A 26,273-nucleotide genomic window follows, 5' to 3' on the forward strand; every position below is an offset into this window, starting at 1 on the left:
CAAAACACACCACAAAAGAATGTATGTTTATTAAAATCTATGTTTTAGTCTGGAGCCCAGGTGTGTGTGTGTGTGTGTGTGTGTGTGTGTGTGTGTGAGTGAGTGAGTGAGTGAGTGAGTGAGTGAGTGAGTGATCTATGACCAAAATCCAGTGGTTCCATTTCAGTCATGTGCCCCCTCTAACTAAAATATACCATAATCTGAAGGAATTTTGCTGAAACATTTTGTCACATAATGATATCTCATTTATCTTTTATCTTTATTGATTAGGAATGTATTCTTTACAGCTGTTTTTCATCTCTGCTTGTAAAGAAACTTTACATTTACATGTTAAGGAATGTTGCAGTCACACTCATAGTCATGGATCACTCAATAAATCAGCAGCAGAGGATTTCTGGGTATGAGTTTATATTTCAATACCAGAACCTTTTTTAACAACCCTGAAGAAAGGGCACTGGGTGAAACACACTTAATACTCACGATGCAATTAATTCAATCATCATTATTATCATTAAGATTGCATGATGACATTTCTGTTGTAATTACTTGACCTATATACACACTATAAAAAACTAAACAGGCATAACATATAGACTATTTGTGGCCTTATGGTGAGTGTTGAGGATGAATTCAGCTGTTTTCAAGGTGCTCTCAAGTCTGGTGGTATAGCAGCAGATACTTCTATATGTTTTGCCACAACATATAATTATATACATATATACAACATATATGTGATGTCATAAAAGCAATTAGTCACAGCTGGACATGTTATTGATGTTTCCTGATGCATTGTAGGTGGATGTCAATGATAGAATTACACAGGTTATAAATCCTCAACATCATAAATCATAATTTTCCATTAGATAATAAATCACACAGTTTAGCTATGGAGAGGTAAAGATGGTTATGACAGAGCCATGCATACTTGCCAACTGCTAACAGAATATTACTACCCCTGTGGCACAAGCGGAAGGAATTCCTCAGTAACATGTATTCATCTATTAAATATTTCGTTGCTATACTACTCAGTGACATTACATTCTCTCACCTGCACCTGGCTGTTTTCTTTTAAAAAAAGAATTTATGTCCATCTATGGAAAAGTAGACATTTGCTGTTTGCTCAATGTTCCAATATTTAAGATGGTATCCTACAGTAGCCTATAGTGACCATGAATCCCCTTTCTATCAACAGCCAATAAGAAAAGCAGGCTCTTGTAGTGTACTAGCTGCTAGCACTGACTATAGACTAGGCTATCCCTTATTTTGTGCCACATTAATTTACTGATAGATTTGTAACTTGGCATAAGACATAGTTTGACAGTGACATTTCATATATCATCATATCTTGCAGCTGGGCAACAAGTTAACTCTTTGTAATTGAAGAGCTAGCTATACTATATAGCAGAATAGTGAGAATAGCTATCTAGCAGTAATGCTAGCTATTACCTGGTCATTAGTGCTACAACACAGCACTGCTGTTGTTGAAATTGTTGATTTCGTATGATTCTACAGCTGCAGTGCAGGTTATCTGCCCTGCCTCTAGGAACCATGTTTGGTGCTTTTGGGCTGCATTTTTTGTTTTGTAAAACAGGAGTCAACCCACGAATCAGAGTCAAGAGATGCATGCAGGGAGGTTGTGCTTGATTTTACTGGCCCATTAGAGCCTGTTACCATTTTTCCCATCTCCAAGCAAAACAGGTTTGCGAAAAAAAAGGATACCCGTATATGATTTGAGGACTAAAAGACAGGATGGGCGAAGGCAAGTTCTGGATGGGCTTAAGCCTCTACAAAAAGAGGCTAGCCTCGCCACTGCTCATGAAGACCCAGCCAGTTAGAACAAAGGATTTAGCCCAAATGTGCTCCATTGATAACTAGTTCATTAGTCTTGACAAAGGCTTTCCTTCTACCAAGCAGTCCAGTTCCACATTAAAGTTATTTTTGTGTTTCCATTCTAAAAAAAATGGATAGTATTAAAAGGACTGCTCCTTTTGGTTCTGGTTTTCTGTTACCCTTTTGGTGAGATCCCCCAGTACAATTATTCAACACTAAAAGGTGGGGCTGAAACACTGCAGACTACTAATTGGTCAGTTGGAACAACCAGACTTGTCTCATCTTTTGCTTAGATGTAGGATTACCCAAACTCATTTCATTCATTCATGAGGACATGCGCAGAACTTATTATTTAAAAAAATGAAGAAGCCAATGAGGGGCTTTTTTAATTGACATGGGACAATTTGAAAATTTCACGTCAACATTATCCTAATCATTGGTTCTCGTGTGAAAAGATGGTTATTTACATGCCACACTAATTAGTTTGTCACCAACAGACAGACAGTACAAAGTTACTATGCTATCACCAGGATCTATTACCCACCGTTTGATAGGAACTACTTCTCATTCCATCTCGCATGCATACTGCGGCTCTATAAATGTGTAAGGCGTTGGGCATTACTTAAAGGCATGTTGATGATGGCAGACCACAAGCGCAGGTTGAATGTGATGTGTATGGATGGGCTGTGAGGTAGTGTGGCAACTCTTGTTTAGGATCTGAGAGTTAATCACAATGCAGAATATGAAGACACTATGCAGCTGTGTACTGAAAAGGAGAAAAGAGTTTCTGCTTGGACAAGACAGACCTCAGGTCAAGAGTTCCCTGCCTTCTTTCCTTCTTTTAAGAAGAATGTCATAATATGTGATATGAACAAATAGTGAGATAAGTAAGTGGTCAAAAAGTAGGTAATATTAGAGAATATATATATATATATATATATATATATATATATATATATATATATATATATATATATATAGCAGGGGACACCCAGACTTCCCTCTCCCCGGACACTTTCTCCAGCTCTTTGGGGAGGATCCCAAGGTTTTCCAAGGCCAGCCGAGCAACATAGTCACTCCAGCGTGTCCTGGGTCTTCCTTGGGGTCTCCTCTCAGCGGGACATGCCAGGAACACCTCCCGAGGGAGACATCTGAAACAGATGCCCAAGCCACCTCAACTGGCTCCTTCGATGTGAAGGCCAGCCAACCTAAACCACAAATATGCTATACCACTGTTGGTTGTAGCAGCATGTTAGCATTTTGCCTGGACTTCTTGTGCAACTATTCGCGGTAGGCAATGCGAAAAAATTTAACTCTGCATCATTTGCACAAGTTTCAAATGTACAACTTTAGGCAAAAAAATTGCATGTTGTAGGGCTTTGGGCTATGGGCTGGGTGGGTCGATGGCAGTGGGGTTGCACTGCCCAGAAGCACAAAGTATGATGGCTGTTTGGAGTGAGTGCACACTCGCACAAGTAACGTGAATCATCACAAATGATTCTTCCACCCAACTCACATGCTTAAGACAAGGCAAAAAATTGCAATGTATTTGGTATGAGCACACCATTACAGTTTTCTTTGGGTGTATTTTTGGAGGTGGACATACATTTTTGACACAGATTAGGCAGTTACTATGCAACATCTTGCTCCATACTTTATTTTGTAGCAAGTACACCACTTTTATAGATTGATCATCCTGACACATGCACCTACACACTCACTGACATGTGTGACTCATCACCAAAAGCATTTCTTTGTGAAAAGTTCTATCCTTTTAAAGCCGCTTGTTGATTTATGGCGGTTTTATTTACTATGCGCTCCTGAATTTCACCCTTACATCTTGCCGTGTTTCATGTCACATTACACTTGCTTTCTTTCGCCTTTCAACCACAGGCTCACTCAGTTAACCCTGCCCATTTTGTCCTTTTATTCCTCCCTGTGTTTAAAATTGAAGTTACCATTACAGAGTTAGTTAATGTTTGGGAGTTTCAAGGAAACAAAGTCATTATCATCGTCTTCTCATGTTTGCCCGTCAGCCTACCCTTTTCATCTTTGTTAATGTCTTCATCAGTGTCTATCTTGTTGTGCGTGTTCATCAAACAATGCAAACAACCAGTTTGAGCTAATCTTATCTGGTGCAGGAAACACATTTCAGGGCCTTGACCCAAACGACTGGGCAGGAAATGGGGTTCAAATTCCTAACCTTCCCTTTGCTTTCCATCACACATTCATTGAAATATATTTGGGAAATAAACATCTATAAGTACTAAGAACAATGGGCCTACTGTTTGGTGATTTCACTACTCAAGTAAAGAGTTTCAGTCAGTTCTCACTTGACCTGGAACATCAGCCATGGCAGGGATTTGCATTTCCATTATGACAGGGCAACCTAATGATCCACTTGTCTTGATTAGCGATTTCTCACTGCAGTACGATTAAAGAACTGGGGCTAACAATGCTCTGCCATTTAGGTGATAAATACCTTCAGCTGAGTTCATGTTTTATTGGTAAGCTGATCTGATGTGACAATAAAAGGAACAGCGTTGCTGTTAGAGTTTGCCAAATGGAGTGCACCCAGTGTTTTGTGCCTCTTGCTTCTTGTTTTCCAGCAGTATCAACTCTCCTCTTACCAACCCATAAAAAACACTTTTTGTGACAGAGAATACCCAGTGATGGGTGTGAAAAAGGATGGTGGCTTAGACATCCGCAGGTGAGGAATTTACTCCCTAAACCACTGTTATTAAAACTTGAATAAGAAAGAGAGAGGGATTGGGACAGGGAGTCCAGACAAGCCTGGGCATGATAGCTAAAGGGAGAGGGGAGGTCAGAATAGATTAAAAGAGCAGAGAGGAATGACTAAATAAAGTCATTCAAGATACTGACAGTCCCTTTCTATAATTTTTGGACACAAAATATTTATCATATAACTGCTGGAGAGTCATACCTATAAAATACCTGTTCATGTGACATGGAGATGAATCAGAAAAAAAAGAGGGAAAGAGATAGAGAGGAATGCAGAACTGATGAGGCATCAATGTGTGGAAAATTAAAGGAGAGATAAGAAAGCTGCCTCAAGGAGGAGGAGATGGAGAGAGTGATATACAGTAAACAGAGAATAATCTATGTGACTATGGGAGCAGAACTGATCTTGATTCAGTATATGGCTGCATTGACTTCTTGGAATGATGGGCTAAATTTCTTACGGTCTATTATTGACTGATAAAAGAAAACATTGTTTTCGACCTTTCTCTCATTCTTTTTCTGTCACTTTCTTTTGTCTTCTGACTTTTGTTATCCTCTATATGTGACAGACAAAGGGAGCAGAAGAAAGGCCCTGGGGCCCCCTTTTTGTCTTGTACTTTTATGAGAAATGATCGGAGAAAAATCCTGAATAATGCAAAAGCAATAATGTTCACTGTGAACATCCATTGCCGTACATTAGCCTTATTTACCATGTGAAGACAAATGAAAGCAGCAACGTTCACATACTGCACGTTGAAAGAATCTTGTATAACAACACTAGGTAGAGTTTATTATACACATTTGCAAAAAAACATCAGTGAGAATATGTCTTTGTCAGAGTGCAATAACTAAGGAACGAGTCTAGTGATTATTACATTCACATAGCATTCTAGTTTACATATATTTTACTGATCATTAACTCAACTGTAGCCTAAAAAAGTATGTATTGTTAAGAGGGACAGATCATTTCCCCTTGATTTCTGAGTGACACAGTTAGTGTTTCTCTTGTCTTATTTCCATATCTACAATTTCATCTTTTCAAATCCTTTAGTTTGAATATTTTGTATGTTGAATTTGCTTTTTCAATTCACTTTTTATTTCTAAGTTTATTTATGACCTGATTTTTTATTTAGTGGAGTCAGTCACAATTCCTCCTATTGTTTTACTTAATGGGGACCTACAAATCCTGCACAATATGTCCCTAAATTAAGATTTCAAAATAAACAGCATTATCTTCCACCTCCTTCTCATATTTTCCAAGCAACAGCTGGATTGTTCTTCATGTTTTCACTGTTAGCGAACTTCTGGGTGTGGGGAAGGGAGGGCATAAGGCATGATTTTCCACATTAGGTGTTACATGGCAATATAATAATGACTCTGACATCAACCTCCCTCCCCTAACAAACCTGTCTTCATTTGACAATGGTAGTTGTGAAGATTCAAACAAAAAAAGCATCATCAACATCTCATATTGGTTGACATCTCAAGGATTTTGTGGAGAACAAACTACATGACAGTGTACCCAAAGTACCCAAAAGTCATACTTGGGTAAAAGTAGAGATATCGCATGATCTCATATTAATTGTACTTAAAGTGAAACTCTCGCCAAAATGCAACCTAAGGTCTGTTTGTGAATGTACACAAGTCTAACATTTTTTTAAAAGCATAATTATGATGAGTGCGTCAATTTTAAGATTGACTGTATTTTCGCTTTTGGGTCAAAATAATTTTCAAAGGAGTGCTAGGGGCAAATACTATGTTAGCATCAAAATCACCATTTTTAAAACACTAAGAAGGTTCGACACAACATGAAATTTTTCTTGAAGTATCTCAAGGGTCTCTACACGTGAACTTGAGCATCGAGAACATTGTTTGTGTACACAAAGTTTACCAAAACTAAAGTTTTTGAACAACTCACGTTAGCAGTTGTGTTTTCTGAGAAGTGTTGATCTCCGAATGCAACGTAACGGACGTAAGGTGAAACGCTACTGTCTTCCGGCAACAACTATCTACGCAAGATCTCACGTGACTTTTCCAGCATTTGATTTTAGAATTGTTTCTTACAAGAGGCTCCTTTTTCAACTTCAAGGTCAATATTGTTTTTTGCTAATGATAAAAACAACTAATTATGTGTGCATTTATATATAAAACTAAGCTTTAGGAGTGTTCCATCTTTACTCTCCTCCCTGTTACGTTAAATTTGGAGATTCTCCACTGGCAGGATGGCGAGTTCTTCAAAAACTGTTTTAGTAAACTGTGTACAAAAACAATGTTCTCAGTGCTCAAGTTCATGTGTAGAGACCCTGGTGATACTACGAGCAAAGTTTCATGTTGTGTCAAGCCTTCTTAGTGTTTTAAAAATAGCGATTTTGATGATAACAACGTTTTTGCCCCTAGCACTCTATTAAAAATGATTTTGACCCGAAAATGAAAATACGGTCAGTCTTAAAAGTGGTGCTTTCATCGCAATTATGCTTTTAAATGACTGTTTGACTCACGTACAATAACAAAAAGACCCTAGGTTGCATTTTGGCAAGAGTTTCACTTTAAGAATTAAAAGTACAAATAAAATTAAAGCTGCGGGCAGCGTTGGTCGGGCCCTCGCAGTCCACGCACCTCGGGGCATGCTGCCGTCAGGGCTTCCGCACGCAATGCCTCGAGGAAGCTGTTTCCTCATAATTTGGTGGCCTGCTCCCGCTGGCATTAAGTAATGCACGCTGAAGACAGAAAAAAGAGCGTGTACTGCTGCACGATTCCCCAGACAAAGACTGAGTTGATGGTCCGCTTCTGGAGCTGGCTGACGAAAATGTCCACATGAGGCATAATGCAACGAAATAGTTTCAGGAAGAAGCTGAAAGTATCATCGTCCAGTAGCTGAAGAGAATTTTTTCTCCAGTTCTTCCAGCTGCTCTACACTCTGGCGATGATGTCACGCACTCTAGCTCACGCAATACACACCCATTATAAAATCAGAAGAAGGCCTAAAAATCCTTAAAATTAAAACTGTGATGGTTTGGAAACCGTAAGAGATTTTTAAAAACTGAATACATGCCCAACAGTTCAAGGTCTTCTGACTCTTTAAAGGGTGGAATGGTATCTGTAGCTCAAAGCATGAAGCACAAGAAGAGGTTGAAAGTCGATGAGTTTTGAAGAGGATTTTAAGATTTTCCCATTTACTTTCCATTCAAACTATATAGACTGCGACCAGATCGCCACCTATTGGCTGATTTGCACCAAATTTTACACAGAGCCTCATCAGTCCATGGAACACAATTATGAATATTTACGTGATAATCAGACAGTATTTTGTCAAGATGTACACGATTGTCTGCGTTCAACACAATATGCAGGAATTTGTTGTTTTATAGTTCGGCCATTTTATGTACTATCAAAATTCTTTTGATAACTTTTTGTCAGGGGGGTTTATAGATGCTTCACGCAAAATTTAGTGCAAATTGGTCAAATTGCCTAGGAGGAGTTCGAAAAAGTAGGTTTTGCATTTGTCGCAATTTTGCAAATGGAAACTTAGCTCGAAAGTGGCCGTGGCCTACACCAAATAATTCAGCTGAATTGACGGAACATGTAGATATAAGGTTTAACAATGTGTGACACAATATGTGTGACTTATTGTCCAAAAACTCTTTCACGTGGAAAATAGCGCCACCTGCTGGTCATTTTTGGTATGTAAGTTGCAGGGGCTAGTCTATACCACCCCTATGAATTTCATTTCCATAAGTGTTATGGTGTGGGCACAGGGCCAAATATAAAATTAAACTGGCACCACAGCGCCACCTAGTGGCCGATTGATAAGTCCTTTGTCTGATATCCTCAAGAGGGCAGTGGCAATAATTATACCAAGTTTGGTGTCAATCCGCCCAACCGATGTGGAGATATAAACTATTTGAATTTAAAGAGCGCCACCTTGTGGTCATCGCCTGAAATTTTGGTCACATCCTCAGGAACTCATGTCAAAGTATTATCTTAAGTTTCATGTCATTTGGACACACCATTGTAGAGATATCCAACACTTCCTGTTCGGAAGGAAATCTGCAGGAAGTTGTTATTTAATAACGTGAGTATTGTTAGGCCTATCAAAATTCTTTTAATAAATTTTTGTCAGGAGGGTCCACAGATGCTGTATGCCAAGTTTCGTGCAAATCGGTTAAATTGCCTGGGACAAGTTCGAAAAAGTAGGTTTTGCATTTGTCGCAATTTTGCGAACTGAAAGTTAACTCGAAAGTGGGCGTGGCCTACACCAAATAATTCAGCTGAATTGAGCAAACATGTAGATTTAAGGTTTTACAATGTGTGACACAATATGTGTGACTTATGGGTCAAAAATGCTTTCACGTGGAAAATAGCGCCACCTGCTGGTGATTTTTGATGTGTAAGTTGCAGGGGCTAGTCTATACCACCCCTATGAATTTCATTCCCATAAGTGTTATGGTGTGGTCACAAGGCCAAAAACAAAATTAAACTGGCACCAGAGCGCCACCTAGTGGCCGATTGATAAGTCCTTTGTTAGCTATCCTCAAGAGGGCAGTGGCAATGCCTATACCAAGTTTCGTGTCAATCCGCCCAACCAATGTGGAGATATCAACTATTTGAATTAAAAGAGCGCCACCTTGTGGTCATCGCCTAAACTTTTGAACACATGCTCATTTAGTCATGTCAAAGTATAATCTTAAGTTTCATGTCATTTGGACACACCGTTGTGGAGATATCCAACACTTCCTGTTTGGCAGGAAATCTGCAGGAAGTTGTTATTTAATAACTTGAGTATTGTTTGGCCTATCAAAATTCTTTTAATAACTTTTTGTCAGGAGCGTCCACAGATACTGTGTGCCAAGTTTCGTGCAAATCGGTAAAATCGCCTGGGAGGAGTTCGAAAAAGTAGGTTTTCAACATTGTGCAACGTAGCAAAAAAAACGGTAGGCGGATACCACGAGACACAGCCCAATTCAGTGAACGTGTGGATATAAGGTTTTTGAATGTGCGACAAAGTATATGGGAGTTATTAGCCAAAACGCGCTGTGCTTAATAACAGCGCCACCTAGTGGTGAAAATTCAGGACGACAATAGATTATAAAATTTTTCGCCCAGTGGGACTTATATTCCAAGTTTGGTGAGTTTTCGGGTATGTTCAGGCAGTGAAAAATGCAATCATTTCGTCCGAAGAAAAAAAAAAAAAAAATAAATAAATAAAGAATCGCTTCAAAAACAATAGGGTCCTTGCAGGTTCCCTGCTCGGGCCCTAAAAATAAAGAATCCCTTCAAATACAATAGGGTCCTCGCAGGGGTTCCCTGCTCGGGCCCTAATAAAGAATCCCTTCAAATACAATAGGGTCCTCGCAGGGGTTCCCTGCTCGGGCCCTAATTACATATAGCATAACATATTGTATTGATATCTACAGTCATGGACGAAAGTATTAGCACCCCTGGAACTTTTCCAGAAAACGCACCATTTCTCCCAGAAAAGTGTTGCAATTACAAATGTTTTGGTATACACATTTATTTCCTTTAAGTGCACTGGGACAACACAAAACTCAAAAAAGCGACTGGACAAAATCATTGGCACCCTATTAGAACTGTGGGTAAATAATTTAATTTCAAGCATGTGATCTTCGTTTAAACTCGCCTGTGGCAAGTAACAGGTGCTGGCAATATAGAAATCAAGCTCCTTTGTCAACTGTGCGCAATATAATCAAGAAGTTTATAATCCATGGAACTGCAGCAAATCTCTCTGGACGTTGATGGAAGACAAAAATTGATGAAAGAATGCAACACAGGATAGTTCAAATGGTGGATAAACAACCTCAGTCAACTTCCACACAAATTCAGGCTGTCCTGCAGACTCAGGGTGCAACGGTGTCAGCTTGAACCATACGTCATCATCTGAATGAGATGAAGTGCAATGGCAGGAGACTGAGGAGAACCCCCACGTCTGACACAGAGGCATAAAAAGAGCCAGACTGCAGTTTTCAATAACATACATGAGTAAGCCTCAATCCTTCTGGGAGAATGTTTTGTGGACAGATGAGACTAAGGTAGAGCTTTTTAGCAAAGCACGTCATTCTACTGTTCACAGAAAACAGGATGAGGCCAACAAAGAAAAGAACATGGTACCTACAGTCAAATATGGTGGAGGTTTAAAGATCTTTTGGGGTTGTTTTGCTGCCTCTGTCACTGGGTGCATTGATTGTGTGCAAGGAATCGTAATGTAGGGCCTAGTGTCAGAAAGCTGGATCTGCGTCAGAGGTCATGGGTGTTCCAGCAGGACAGTGACCCAAAACATACCTCACAAAGCACCCACCAAAGGTTGGAGACAAAGCGCTGGAGAATTCTGAAGTGGCCAGCAATGAGTTTGGATCTAAATCCCACAAAACACCTATGGAAAGATCTCAAAATTGCTGTTGCGAGAAGGCACCCTTCAAATCTGAGAGACCTGGAGCAGTTTGCAAAAGAAGAGTGGTCCAAAATTCCAGCTGAGAGGTATAAGAAACTTGTTGATGGTTATAGAAAGCGATTGGTTTCAGTTATCTTCTCCAAAGCGTGTGCAACCAAATATTAAGTTGAGGTTACCAATGATTTTGTCAGATCCAATTTTTGAGTTTTGTGTAAAATTTGGCTTTTTTTCTTCTGCTTTTTTGTGTTGTTCCAATGCACTTAAAGGAAATATACATGCGTATACCAAAACATTTGTAATTGCAACACATTTCTGGGAGAAATGGTGCATTTTCTGGAAAAGTATTTGAATAAACATACTGAGTTACATTCTATCACTGCTACATACCATAACATTGTACACACACACTTTCTCTTGTTAGCCTTCATGAAAATCTGAGTTAAAATGTCTAATCCCCATAAAACTATCTCTTTCATCTCAGATGAACTGGACTAATTCCTTGATGAAATTTAAGGAGGCCAGGCGAAAATCCCAATTGGCGCCTTAGAACAGAAGCCTTCTGTTTGTTAAACAGCTCACGTGAGTTTCTGAATCCTCTGTAGTAGACAAGACAGTCATGTAAACAACCAGGGGTCTCATCATAATAAGTTATAGTGGGACTAGTACAAGGCAGGATATCCCATCGATCCAACCAACTGACATGTTATATATGTATGAATGATGCATGGATGAAATTAAAAGTATATGGTTTATATGCTGTGAAAGCCTCTTGCCCAAACACAATATGAAATGTGAACAGGAGAAGCTGGGGACTGAACTACCATCCCCAAGATGAGTGGACACACTGTACTTGAATCAGAGCAACACATTCTCCCTCAGTGGTGAGTGGCCTTATGCTTCAAAATAGGCCCTCTAACTACCTTTCTAGTGTGTTTTCACATTTGAAAGTCTGTGTAGTCAAGTTAGCAATAGTAAGTAATATATACATTGTAGGGTTAGACTTTTAAAAATAGGCCCTCTGTGGTAAAGTCCACAATAATTCACAAGATGCAAAGTCCAGTTACACTTTCAAAAATAAACCTTCCTTGCTAATGGAATAGGATTGGGTGTTGTTTTCCAAAATATCTTGGTTTTAGAATTTAAAAGAGTGGCATTTATTGTAACATGTTTTCAGTAAATGCGATGGCGAGACACTTTGTTATCTTGGGAGGCAGGAGCTGGGAGGAGGTGGATTTAAAATATAATTAAAACCCATTTCAAAATGTCATACAAGCTTTAAACAAAACACACAACTTGTGAATGTATATGTGTATAAATATTAATTGAACATGAGGAAGAGCCTCTGACTAAAGGAACATGAAAATGATGTGTTGGTGTAAACCAGAAAAGTTTCTGGATGGACTGATGCATGAGAATAAAGACTGCTTGCTGACACAGCATCAAATTTGAATCGACAATGAGAACGAAGCATAAAGAAAGGTAAGGCAACTCTAAGTGATGTTGTTGTGTTTATACCTTCACGCCAGAGGTGTCACTGTGGGGGAGTAAGAATGAGGAGAGGGCAGCTGGTGAGATAGAGAGAGTGGAAGAAGAGTGTGTATGTATGGCAGTCCTGTTTGGCAATGAGGATGACCGCTTCAGCACCAAGTCCACCGCCTTTTCTTTCTCAAGCAGGTGAGCCGCCAGTACCATTTGCAACATGGCGGAGGTTCTTCAACAACTACATGCTAGTCATAAATGCAACGGGTAACGCATGGTTGGAGGTGAGACACTGCACTGTTTTACTACACTGCTTGGGGCCAGAGGGACAGTGACTGTTCTAAACATTACCAGATCAAGGTACAATGTTTGATGACGCCATGGCTGTGCTTGAAAAGCACTTCATCCCTAAAGTTAATGTGTTGGCTTGCAGACACACATTCAGACAGAGGATTCAACAGACGAATGAAACCATGAGCTAGTATGTCGCCGCTCTCATAGCTTTAGCTGCGCCATGTGGCTTTGGCACAATCGAGAGGGAGTTGATACGAGATCAGCTAATTGCTAATGCTCATTTCTGTGCTGTAAGAGACAAGTTGCTGCTGGAGGAAGACCTCACCCTGGACAAAGCTCTGACCATCACTTGCCAAGTGGAGGCAGCAGTTAAGAATGCTACACTACTCTCTTCTGCTACTATGGTACCTGCTGCACCAGTACAGACCATTGAGGCTACACATGCACCTTTTCGGGGGAGAAGTGAGACCAGCTCAAACCCGCGCACCTGGATCTCAAAGCCATCGCAAACAGGCTAGGGGTAAACAGCATCAACGCCATTGTTTCAGATGTAGATCTGGGCCTGTATTCATAAAGACTTTTATCTTAATGTTAGGAGTACTCCTAAATCGGACTAAAAGTTTTTATGTAGGAGTTGTTTCTTAAAAGGAATTCACACAGCCGCTGAGACCTCCTTTTAGTTATGAAAACACTGAACTGCTAAACTAGAAGTAACTCTCTGTTGCTATGGATGACATCATTTTCAAAGGACGCATTCAGAAGCGGTGACAATGGTGATGGTTTACAGGGCAGCCCATTGTAAAGTCATTTAGGCAATGCAATGCATGAAGTGAAAATAAGGAAGTTGCTTACAAGCCAATGACAAAGCCTATGAAAAGATATTGGATAAAGAAATGTATTTATGAGGAGATTTAAGTGCATCCCCCCTCCCCCCAAAAAAACAAAAACAAAAACACTTCGAAAAAAATTACAAATTTGAAGATTGTGATGAAAAACGTGACTTGCCAATAAAAGCGACATTTGCTTGAAAAGCTACGTCAAAACCACTCCATTAAAAAATTGGTAAACGTGTGTTGATCCAGGCCATTTCACAACAGTGTCCAGTATATTGTAACATGCGTCAAAGACAATTTGTGTATTGATGGAATGCAACTTTTTCCGATTGACAAAAGCCTTATTCGCACGGGAGTAGTCTAACCTGGGTACCTCCAGTAATCTCTCTATAAAAGCAAGGAATCTCTGTCTTTCTGTGTGTCTTTCTGTCTGTGTATGTGTGCCTCAAATCCACCTTATTCCTGACTTTGTGAGTTTTTGGTTCATAGCGGTAGGCTGTTACACTCTTCTGGTTGAACTCGTTGAACTTGGTGTTTACGTGAAGCATTAGCCTGACTACATCGACATAGTACATTTTCTGAAGGTGTTTATTAATAAAAATAAATATCTATTTCAAAGCTGCGAGCCACGCTAGTCTCCGTTCCTCCCACCTCAGCATAGCGTGCAGGGCACGGACATGTTTGTTGAAGTTGTTGATGTTCTACACAAGACGTTTCTGAAAAAAAACTTCAATTTTCATGAATTGTTGTGACAACCAACTGCGGCACATGTTGTACCTGAGCTCATTTTAAATACAATTTAGCGTTTATGACATAACGCTAGTTGTTTAGGGCTAGCTTGGCAGTGGTGGTCAGACATGCAGTTGCAGGCAACCAGAAAAAGAAACCGCCAGCAGAAGTAGTTATCTGTCATGGCAGCCCCCATTGGCTTCCGAGGAAATGGGTGGACATCTCTGCAGATCAGGATCAGACTGATCTGAGAGTTTCAACATGGCTGCTGTGTAGTTCAAGGGTGTGCAATGTTGCATTTGTTTGGACTACAATGATACCTTTAATAAATTATTTCATAAATTCTTTATGAATTCCACTAGCATTGTCAACCATAGCCAACATAGTCACGTGTGCACCAGAGCCAGTCACTGCACACCATAGCCACGTGTGCACCAGAGCCAATCACTGCACACCATAGACACGTGTGCACCAGAGCCAATCACTGCAGAGCTCACTTCCACGACATACATTAAGAAACAAGTGGATTTATATCTGCAGCGGCGCGAGCTGGACCGGGATTTTACCTGCGGTTCAGTCCTGTTCTGTACATCTGAATTGACTGTTATGGATTAATGAGACTAAACAAGTCTGGGCCAGGTCCGTTCCGGTCTGAGGAGATCCAGATACACGAGGACAACAAAGCAGAATCGGAATCTGTGGATGTTCGTGTGTAGCTAGCTGCTAGTCCACCCCCACACGGCCCTCCTCTCAGTCGATGGACGCACTGGCAGGTCCAAAACTGGACTTAGGGTAAATAATGTCCGCCACGCTTTTTTGCAAACATTACCGTCACGTTTGCTTTGTGTCTGGTGCAGGAAGAAATGGTAAAAACTGGCTTTTGTCACGAAAGTATCTGCAAGCAGAAAGTTTGGTTGCTGAGGAACAGGGGAAGTTGTGAGAGGGACGCCGGCGGTGATACAGACAGCGACAGAGATGGCAAGTTTTGAGAGTTGAGAGATTTGTGACATATAGTGTGTTTGGAGTGTATAGTTATAGTATGTTATATAGTGTTTAGTGTAGTGTGTTTAGTGTGTAGTGTAGTCGTTTTTTTGTGTTGTGAGTCAAAACAAGGAGAAGACTGCTGAATGTGGAACAGGCAGGAATGAGCTGAGGAGCCCTGAGCATGAGGCTTTCAAACACTTATGAACAAATTTAGCAAACAACAATTTATATTTGCACTATAAGTAATAAAAATGATTCATTAAACATATTTCTGGTTTTCACAGTAAAAAAATTGAACTTTTTCCTACTCTGCCTTTGTTATTGATGATGTGATTTTAGGTCGATAGTGTTAATATAGTATGTCAAAATGAAAAAAATAACAAGGCACCAAACAAGGCAAGGTAAAAAGTTTTTAAGGTAAAATATAATGGTATGATCAAAAGTAGTCAAAAACAGCCAATTATATCCTGGATGTCCCACCTTCAAACACAACCTCATTTGGCCATCCATGAAAAAGCTACTTAACCTCCCACTTTTCTATAGGAATACATGCTTCCTACAGACAATGCACTAGTTTGTAATAATTGCAGAGGTTGCCTGTGATCTTAATCCCGTGCGAATCTGCCATGTCTGTAATTTGTACAGTAAAAACAGCCGGTGGTTCCTAAATCTCTGCGGGAAAGGGTTGTGCACCTTACCCATGAAGGAGACCAGGAGATGGTTCACACTAAACAACGCCTGAGAGAGCTTTACTGGTGGCTGTATATGGACGATCTGGTCAAAACAATTCTGTCATTATGCACAACCTGCCAAGCATGCGACAAAACTGCCAGTGTTTGTCCTGCCCCACTACAACCAGTCAAGCTCCCAGAGGGACCATTTCAACATGTGGCTATTGACATTGTGGGTCCGTTTGAACGTGGAGCCTATGACAGCAGGTTTTCGATCACCCTTGTTGACTATTTCAGTAAATGGCCTGAGGTAGCGTTCACTCCCACTGCTACAACACCTACTGTCCTGGCATTCCTAACTTCTGTCTTTGCTCATGAAGGAAACCCCTGTACTGTGACAGCTGATATGGGCGCCAGTTCACATCCTCTGCCTTTTTTGATTTCCTGACCTTTTAAGCCCCAAGCCAATTTTCTAGGGTTAGGGGTTAGGGGTTAAGGTTAAAACCTCCAAGGTCCCCTTTAAAGGGTTAACAGAGTGCTGTGTAGTGACTGAAATGCTTCACAGCTACTGAGCTGTGCCACAACTGGAGAATTCTCTTTCCAGCTCCTCAGAGGATGGCCACAACTGGACATCCTGGCCCCACCAAAGCACAATGGGCAGCACAGTCATGTCAAAGCTAAAGTTGCCCATCAGCAGGCCAGAAGCGCATTTTACGCAAACAAAATGAGAGGGGCCAAACCAACCAAGATCACTTTTGGTGCTACAGTCAGAGTGCACAAACCTTTTCGTGTGGGAAAGGGAGAGATGCAATACAGCAAACCCCTGTCAGTGCAACGGCATACTGGTCAGAGAATTGTATGTTAGATCTCTGGGCAAACACGTTTTTTTTTTGTTTTTTTTTCCCCCACCGGAATGCAATCAGCCCTGCCATTCACACCTGGGCTCACCTAGCACTAGCAAACCACTTGAAGGCCATCTGGGTCAACAGCCCATAAATGACCTTAACAAGTATGAAACTCAGAGTTCACACATGTCGTAAACGACTCTGTAAAGACACTCTCCCACAGAGTTTAAAAAGGCAGACCCAAAAAGGCAGGGTCTGTTGCTGGCTCTAAGCTTGTCACACTGGAGTAAATGGTGGCGAAACTGCTGGCAATCATGGACAATGTCAATGACCTTGAACTACTGGGCATGTATTTTCAGTTCACATGCCCAATAGTTCAGTTATTTCAGTTTTTTCAAACCTTGTACGGTTTTGAAATCATCACAGTTTTAGTGTTAAGGATTTCTAGCTCGTCTTCTCATTTTATAATGGGTGTATAAGGCGTGAGATAGTGTGCGTGACGTCATTGCTAGAGTTTAGAGCAGCTGGAAAAACTGGACAAAAAAAATCACTTCAGCTTGATTTGGATCCCACATTACTTCACATAGACAATACACACAATCTTGTTCCCTTTCAGCTGATGGTCTTATTTTAGATGTAGGACTTACACTTTTGGCTGTTGAAGCAATGTTAATTTTTTTTTTCAGCCTAAATTTCTGGAAAACAGCACATGGTACCTGTTTTGTCTCTCTCTCTGCCACCCTCATTTTTCACTCTACAGAAATAAAAAAGAGTTCTGCAATGTCTCCTGTTACACAATATATAAATAATAATTATAACCATAAATATAACCAATAACCATTACATTTTTTCCCCAAATCACAGGAGTTTGAGTGGCATTTTCCCATTCATTCTTATGGGGACATTTTCAACTGTGGCTGCGCTACTGCTCCAGCATATATGCAGCCAGAGAAACTGTTCACCCTTTTAACCTCTTTCTGACCTCTTACTTTTCAGCCTTTCTGCCTTTTGAGCTTTTTTAAATATTCATCCCTAACCCTAACCCTAACCCATCTGACTTTTCAGCTTTTGCAAACTTCAGCTTTTTCTGCAAATTCTTGACCATTCAGCCTTGTCAGAGGATACAAACGTCTGTTTAACAGTCTGTAGGTCATATACTGTACTCCTCTCATCATTTGTTCTTAATGTAGATTGCGGGGAGTTCTTCTGACTATAGCATACATTGTTTAATACTGGCCAATTGATAAAGGAACAACTTCCTCAATGGAAGGTGTTGCGTGGACAAGCCCAATGGCAGCATGCATCGACAGCAGCATGCTCTGACACATGAGGACTGTGAGGGCCCGTTCATCGCTTCTTGCAGCTTTAATTCCTTTTATTCTGCACTCTGACTGCAGTTTTGGAGGCATGAACACACCCCAAATGTCACCACATTTGGAAAAAATAAAAAATTAAATAAAATACATATATGTGTATATATATATATATATATATATATACACATATGTATTTATTTTATTTATATATATATATATATATATATATATATATATATATATATATATATATATATATATATATATATGGTGTGGCTCTGACCTGACCTGCGGGCTCTGTAGTGCCCCACCTCCTAAATGCACATACATGAACAAAATTTGGTATGCATATTTCAGTCCCTCTCACTCAGTCCAACAGGAAGTCAGCCATTTTGATTTGAAGGGCCATTTTGCCATGCAAACCAGTCTTCACATTCACTCAGTATCATCCTCGTGCCTTGAAGATCAAAAGTTGTTAAAATCTTTCCTGGCCATAACTGGTGGGCATGACAGTGCAAACCATTTTTTTCTTCGCCACAAAGCATCATGCCCTTATAACTTCAAGACACAATTTCCCATCTACACCAAACTGCACATACATGTACATGTAGACGGTGTTGCCCCGAATATGTCTCTGCCTCAATACTAAGTCGGCCATTTTGATTTTGGCTGCCATTTTGAAATATTTCCAATCCTCATACTTTAACGACCTCCTCCTACAGATTCTACCACAGACTTCACAGTCAGTCAGTATAATCGTCTAACCTTTAAGATGAAAAGTTATGAAAATCTTTATCCTACGTCATACCTGCTGGCCGAGGTGTTGCGGTCAATTTCAATCTTTTGCCATAAAGCACCAAGTCCTTGTAACTTCAACATACAATTTCCCATCTCTGCCAAATTTCTCAGGAATGTAGAGGGTGTCGCCCTGAATATATCTGTGCATCAAAACTGTGTCAGATCCATAGCTCCACCCACTGGACACAGGAAGTCAGACAAACATCATCTGATTCAAATGACATTTACAGGATGTTTTCTCCACAACATCACATGCAAGAAACAGGTGAGTGGGGAATCTGACTGTGCATAGCCCGATGTGCGCGGCCTGCGAGGGCCCGTTCATCGCTGCTTACACCTTTAATATTTTGATTGTATTTGTAAATGCTGTATACATGTATTACTAAACAACGCTTGTTCAAGTCTTTTTTGTTTATTTCTATTTTGGGAAATATCATGATAAATATCCAACTGTAGACTACATATCGTGATGATATCATACTGTGAGTTTTTGGCATGGTTACATCCCTACTCAACACCATTCTTTTTTCCCCTGTATGTCATAAGCTCTTTTGGATAAGTCAAGTTCATTGTGTATGATATCATAGCATCTAGAGGTGAGGATGCAGATCCCAGCCAACTAAACTCCTCCTTACCCTCTTGTTCAAAGCATGAACTTAAAGTGGTTGTGAAAATGTTGAAAAAATGAGAGACCTTACTAGTGTGGTCCTGGCCTTGACTTGGTCTGAACCCCTCAAAGTCTTGGTCTTGTCTCTTGTTGTTGAAAATGTGTTACATATCAAAGTTATCTCATTTTCGTAGCAACGAGATTGGGGTTTCTAGGTCAACTTGGGATTGTCACAGTTGTTCTTTGCATTGTGCAGTAGCAAGGCTGCAAACAATAGCCATGTTGCTTCTGTTGTCTTTGCAACAGCGTATCAACTTTTCAATTCAATCATTTGTGTTTGTGTTTGTCTTTCTGTTGTGGTCTTTTAATGTCACAGAGTGCATACAAATTGGCAGATGTAGCATGGTGCAAGACTAACCCTAACTGACATAAAAATGTTTTTGTTTTTTTTAAATTAAGCATGTCAAGCACCTTACCTTTACGTTTTTTCATCCCCCATCTGGTTGTGGTCCGGGCTGAACACTCAAATGTGGATGACAACCCACCATTGCTTTGGACAGTGAGGGGCTGGGTCACTCCTGTTGGGATGGTGTCAGTGACAACATGCTGGGAGAAGGAAGCGATCCTCTGTAAGATTGTGCCTACGCTATCTTTGACATCACCTACATCATTCTCCAACGACTGGATGGCTCTGTGGCTGGAGTGGCTGGAGGGGCCAGGCAGCTTAGAGATTACCTGAACAATCTGGGGCCCTAGTTGGGGGTTTTGGGCTGCAGAAAAGGGTATCGGGACAGGGATTGAAACCTGTGTAAGAATTGGAGAGCATGGAGAGAAAGGCAAAAGGGGATGGTGGAGGGAGATTGGTGGGGTGTCAGAAGAACTGTTCAGGCTGCTGAGAGAGGCTGAAGGGCTGGCTGAAGTGGACGGTGGGCTGATGTGGAGCAGGTGGTATCCTGTGCTCCTTGGCTGAGGTTTGGGGCTGAGAGTTGAGGGGATGCTAACCAAGCTGTCCAGATCCAAGGGAAACTTGTTGAGGCGTGGAGTCTCTTTAGCCTTGGGCTGTGCAGCCTCGAGAATTTGGAGCCCTTGCTGCTGGCAAAGTGTTTTGGGGCCACAGTAGTCCTCCTCCCCATAGGAACTGGCATTATGAAGGCAACCATACCAGTGGGCATTAACACTGGCATGCCTCATGCCCCCATCCCGATGCATACTCACCATTCCTCCTCCTCCATCACAGATTTGGAGGTCTAGGCTGGATATGGAACCATGGCTCATCCCCCGAGGCTCTGAAAGACCCTGCATTATACCTGGCCCCTGGTCTTTCTTAGAGTGGAAAACACTACCATGGGAGGAGAACTTCCTAAGGTTGGGGTTTCTACCCAAGACAGCACTTTGCTCTAAGCATTGTTGTGGGAGCTGGGGCTCAGTTTGGGGGTACTCCCCTGGAGGAGTAGGCCCGGAATATGACCCCATTTTAGTAAAAGTGAGGGCACCCCCACTACCTCCAGAGAACTCCAGGCTGGATGTGGAGCTATGAAGGCTGTCGTTGTCACTGCCGGGCCCAGTCAACATGGAGTATCCATTAGGGTTTAACCTTTTGCCTTTGCTCTGGAAGGATGCAGCTCTGGCCATAGAGGAGCCATTGTTGTGGATGGCTGGAGTGTTCAAGGTTCCTCTGTTGAAGGACAGGCTACTGCCTACAGTACGGGATTTTAGCACTGGGCTGGGATTAGAATTAAGGCTAATGTGGGGGTGGTGAGCTGTTGAGCCCAGGTTGTTGTTATTGTTGTTGAGGGATAATGAAGGGGCCTGGCAACCTCCTCCCCGCATCTCACTTGCTTCGTTGTGGTTCAGGAAGAAATTGGGGGTACGGGGAGAAACAGGGGTGGAGACAGGGGAAGTTGTGGAGAAGGCCGGAATATCATCCGCATCTTCAATGTCGAAGGATCTCTTAAGTGCTGCAGGTGAAAATAAATAACATACAGGTCATTTATAAAATGTCTAACACCTACCAAACATCCACAGTGCTCCATCATCTATGCCATACACATTGACATCCCTTGTTGAACAACAATTTCTCTTTCCTTCTCTCACAGAATATAGAGCAGAATTTGAACTCTAACATCACCAGAGATTTCCTTTGTTTTAATCTAGTCTTCAGGAAGACGGCTGTCAAATGTACAAAATGTGATCAACTACATGTTCAACCCTCTGGTGGGACAAGATCTATAAACAGTGATTTACAATGAATACTATGGGTAACAACTTAATTTTCGCTTCCAAATAATTTCAGCTGGGTATGTTTTCAACCTATCTGAACACACTTCTTGACTCTTTGGACATAATTCTAGTTATTGTCACAGCACACTTTAATGAAAATAAATCCCAAGCTACAGTGGACCTATATAGTATGACCTCCTGTTAGGCTATTTCTAGCAGCTGGTAGAGTAACATGGTCATTAGATGACTAAGGCTGCATTCAGAGAGAATTCCAGGTTGCAGCGATTAGCCACAAAATCCATGGGGTGATGTTGTGTTGTTGAACTTAACCCCTGCCAACTGGTTTGCTTAAAGTAGAAGCTGCTCTTTTGTTATGTTACTAGCATGCTGTTCCTATTGGCAATGGTTTCCCAAATTGACAGATTAAACAAAATTAGTAGGTGATACAAGGCATATCATTGCAGTGGGTTCTAAACTGCAGCACATGACTGAATTGATTCATAATAAGTAAAACATCTACACAATATCTGTTGTGTTTAAACTGTAGCTTTTAGCCCTGCTAAATAGCCTACCCTGCTACTGACTGCTCTACTCACTCATGCCTCTGACACACTAGGTGATGCATGCAAGGCCTACAGTGATTCACAGATGGAAAAATCATTTTGAACTGGTGCACAAATACACAGTGAATGAATAGACATGACACATTATGTTATAGTCCATAGTGATTTTGGTCATACATGCTGTTGGTCTGATTTCCAGCTTCATTGATTGACTACCACAACGTGACATCAGGTCGTATTTCTCCAAAATTTGAGTTTGTTTTTGCTTTAGCTTTACTGTTTTTTTTTCTGGCACTTGCTGTGATCGACTGTAGCCTAAATGCATTATTGTCATTCAAATGAATGTAAGGAACTGCATTTTTGTGGTAGTGCAAGATTTGGTCTAAATGCAGCTGAAGTCTTATTTTTTGTTTTTATTTAAACAACTTTTCTTTAATGATAACAAATCTGGTGCCATTAGACTGCTGCTAGATGGACATGTCTGTATTAACATGGCCATCTAGCAGCAATCCAGTGGCACCAGATTTGTAATGCCTGCCTCCATTCTGTGAGGCAAGTGGAGAACAGAGGAAACTTCATTGGATAAAAACATTTTGTGAATTTTGAAAATGACTACATACATATGTTATTGAAAGTGCTCACTCTTAATTTTACTAGATGTTCCTGCATCCTCAATCAGCTGTGCCAGTGAAGAAGGCACATAGCACTACTGGTTTAATGATAGGGTCACATGCGAAATTTGCAGATATATAGCTAAATCTATCCATTGAAACATATTTGGCAAGGCAAGGGTCAGGTGCCTTCCTGGAGTCTACTTACAGGACTGAGTTTGTTTTTGCTATTTTGAGCGAACTGCCCCACAACCAGGGAATTTTTTGAGTATTTCTTAGATAGCAAAACTAGCTACTAACTTTCGCCAGAATAGAATCGATTATATATTAGCTTCAGCTACTTCCTTTTCTGAAATACATGTTGTTGTCTTCAAGCCTTGTTCTTTATCAGATCGTAGCATTGTCGCAGCGCACTCCACACTCTTAGGTACACCCCTTCGAGCTCCACAATGGTGGTTCAATGTCTCACTTCTCAAAAATGGAGATTTTTGCTCTTTTCTCAAAAAAAATTAAACACTTTTAATGATGTTAATGCAGGCTCAGTAGATGATCCTAGATTTGTATGGGATGCTATTAAGGGTTGTATTAGGGATTCCTCAATCTCATTCTCATCCCATCTTAATAAGAGTAGACGAAATAAGATAAATGAACTGGAGAATACTCTCACTCAGCTACAGGCGCAACACCAAGCCTAATATTCTGAGGCATTACAAGGCAGAATAGCTGTAACAAAAACTGAGTTGAACTCTTTGCTAAGATGTAGGGTGGAGTTCTTAATGCACAGGATAGGACTATTTCAATGGTGCCAGGCCAAGTCACCTTTTAGCTCTAAGACTGAAAAACATGAAAAATATTCAAATATTACGGCCATTAAAATGCATCTTTGCACACTGTGTAACCGACTTGATATCAATTCTATTTAAATCTTTTAACTCATCTCTTTACAACTCTGAAATATCCCTTGATACGGAGGTGTGTGCAGATTTTTTCAGGATCTCAATCTACCTTCTCTGTCTGATAGTGAATCAGAATCACTCAATATCCCCATTTCTCTAGAAGAGTTGAGGAAGGCTCTGGTCTGTATGAAAACGGGCAAATCCCCAGGGTGGGATGGAATTCCACCTGAGCTATACCTTACTTTCTGGGATGTACTGGACAAACCACTACTGGATATGATTAACACAACCATTGATAAGAATGCATTTAATGCTAGCACTGACTCAGCTATAATTACAGTTCTGCCCAAGCCGAATAAAGATTTAACTAAATGTGGCAATTATAGACCTCTCTCCCTCCTGAATGGGGATGGTAAACTATATGCTAAAGTACTTGCAACTCGGTTGGAGATACATCTTACAAAGCTTATACACAATGACCAAACTGGTTTTATTAGAACTTGCCTAGTATCTGATAATCTCTGGATACAAAATTAACTGGACAAAGTCAGCCCTGATGCATTTAAACTCAGCTGCACGTAAAGCTCCCCTGCCCTCCCATATACCAGTGATTAAAAGCTTTAGATATCTTGGAGTTGAAATTTTTTCCTCCACATCGTCTGTTGCAATAAAAAGTTTTCAGGTTATATAAAGTCAAATAGAGAGGGACTTTGAGTGCTTGTGAAATCTTCCAAATTCACTACAAGCCCGGATAGCTATGGATGAAATGCATATACTGCCTCGTGTTAATTTGTACTCGTCAATGATTCCTCTTGCTCTTTCTTTGGGATATTGGGATAAGCTCCAGTCATTAGTTTCGAAATTCATATGGAAAGGAAAGGGATTGCACCTAAAACTCACAACTCTCCAGCGAGACAAGATGTTAGGGGGATTTCTTTGAGACCGATTGAGGAGAATATTGCACTACCTCACAGGTTGCAAGCCCTGGTGTATGCTAACATACCACTGAAAAAGGCCGAAGTACGTTTAGGCCCTGTTATTTCATTTCTACTCACATCTTACCATACTGTAATGAAGCATGTTGGCATAGATTATAAATGGCATAATCACACACCGATTTTTAATAATTTCTCACTTCTTACAGGTAATATGCCCTTTTCGTTTCCACATTGGAAGAGCAGGGGAGTGAATGTACTAAAAGATCTGTATAGTGTCCATGGTTTACGAGCTTTTAAGGACCTACAAGCTGAATCTGATCTTCCAAGTTCTTCCTTTTTCTTCTATATGCAGTTACGATCCGCTATGCGGGGGAACAGCTCTACCCACACACCCTCTACACTAGTTACTTGCCTCAGCAGGACCTACACAAGGGATGGTCTCTAAACTTTACAAATTAATTTCTGGACCCTTTAAACCCTTACCAGTGGAAGGTGTTTGTAATAGAGATTTAAATGAAGTAAATGATAGGGAGATTTGCTTGGACATGAAGCAGACACACTTAAGCTGCAAACACAAAGGGTGGCTTGAAGTCAAAGCTGGAGTCAGGGTATCCAGTTGAGTTTTGTGTTACACCAACACACAAACCAACCACAGCAACATGACGCACCATGAGAACGAGTGAGTGGGTGGATAGTAGGAGAAGGGGCATATAAATATACCTTAGTTCCAAAGTGAAAGTTGAGATGTCATCCAGAGTCAGAGTGGAATTTGCATCTCAATATCTCCCTGATACAGCTGGTCACAATCGGAAAACTATTTGATGTTTTTTAGATCTTTTGTTTATCATGTCAGCATTTGAATGCTTATCCTATTCTTCCCCTAGTATAACACCAACACACTAAATACAATAAGTAAGTTATTTTGTTTAGGCGTAAAACTATGTTAAATTACAACTAAATTTAATTGTATGTGTATGTTTAATTATATATGTCAAAATAGTTGTTCACTACTCTATAATGAATTGTTTTACTGCTTGATCACATCTAGGCTGCGAGATTACAGAAGATGAGCGTGCATATTTACAGGTATAGCATGAAAGATGCAATGAGAGACATCTGCCCAAAGAGCCACTGACTGCATCTTAAATTCCTTACAACATGCTGTTTAGTCGACTAAAATAGAATGTTTATTAGTATTTCTGAAAACACTGGTATGAAACCAACAGTATGTGAACTGCATACTGACTACGAGGAAACAGTACTGTATGCTTTTTTTGATTCCTGAGTCAGCAACAAGGAATTCACAATAACGTGATAAGGGTGGCTAGCATTGCTACCACGGTAAGTATATTTCTAAACAACACATTTTAATTCACATTTTAAATCATTTTTGGCTTGCTTGCTCTACCCACTGAGATAAAAAGTGCCCCTTATTCACATTCTTAATATAAAACAATATCTGTGCTCATATTCAGAGGCATATACAATATTTCATATGCATTGGAAATGCA

At 40.5% G+C, this 26,273-nt stretch overlaps 1 protein-coding gene across 3 annotated transcripts in view; it reads right to left on the minus strand.

The window, feature by feature from the left end:
* sept12 (septin 12) overlaps positions 1-26,273 on the minus strand; it is an 87,472-nt gene that overhangs the window by 50,126 nt on the left and 11,073 nt on the right. Inside the window, exons 2-3 of one of the 3 annotated variants that reach the window (XM_037090463.1) lie at positions 20,270-21,492; positions 20,011-20,140 (exon numbers count right to left, since the gene is read on the minus strand). In XM_037090463.1, coding sequence (XP_036946358.1) covers positions 20,011-20,140; positions 20,270-21,492 — 1,353 coding nt within the window. Of the gene's footprint in view, positions 1-20,010; positions 21,493-26,273 lie in introns of all 3 variants that reach the window. The other 2 variants (XM_037090464.1, XM_037090462.1) reach the window with 2 other exon arrangements.

This window comes from Acanthopagrus latus, chromosome 24 (genome assembly GCF_904848185.1).
Source record: "Acanthopagrus latus isolate v.2019 chromosome 24, fAcaLat1.1, whole genome shotgun sequence".
NCBI lineage: Eukaryota > Metazoa > Chordata > Actinopteri > Spariformes > Sparidae > Acanthopagrus > Acanthopagrus latus.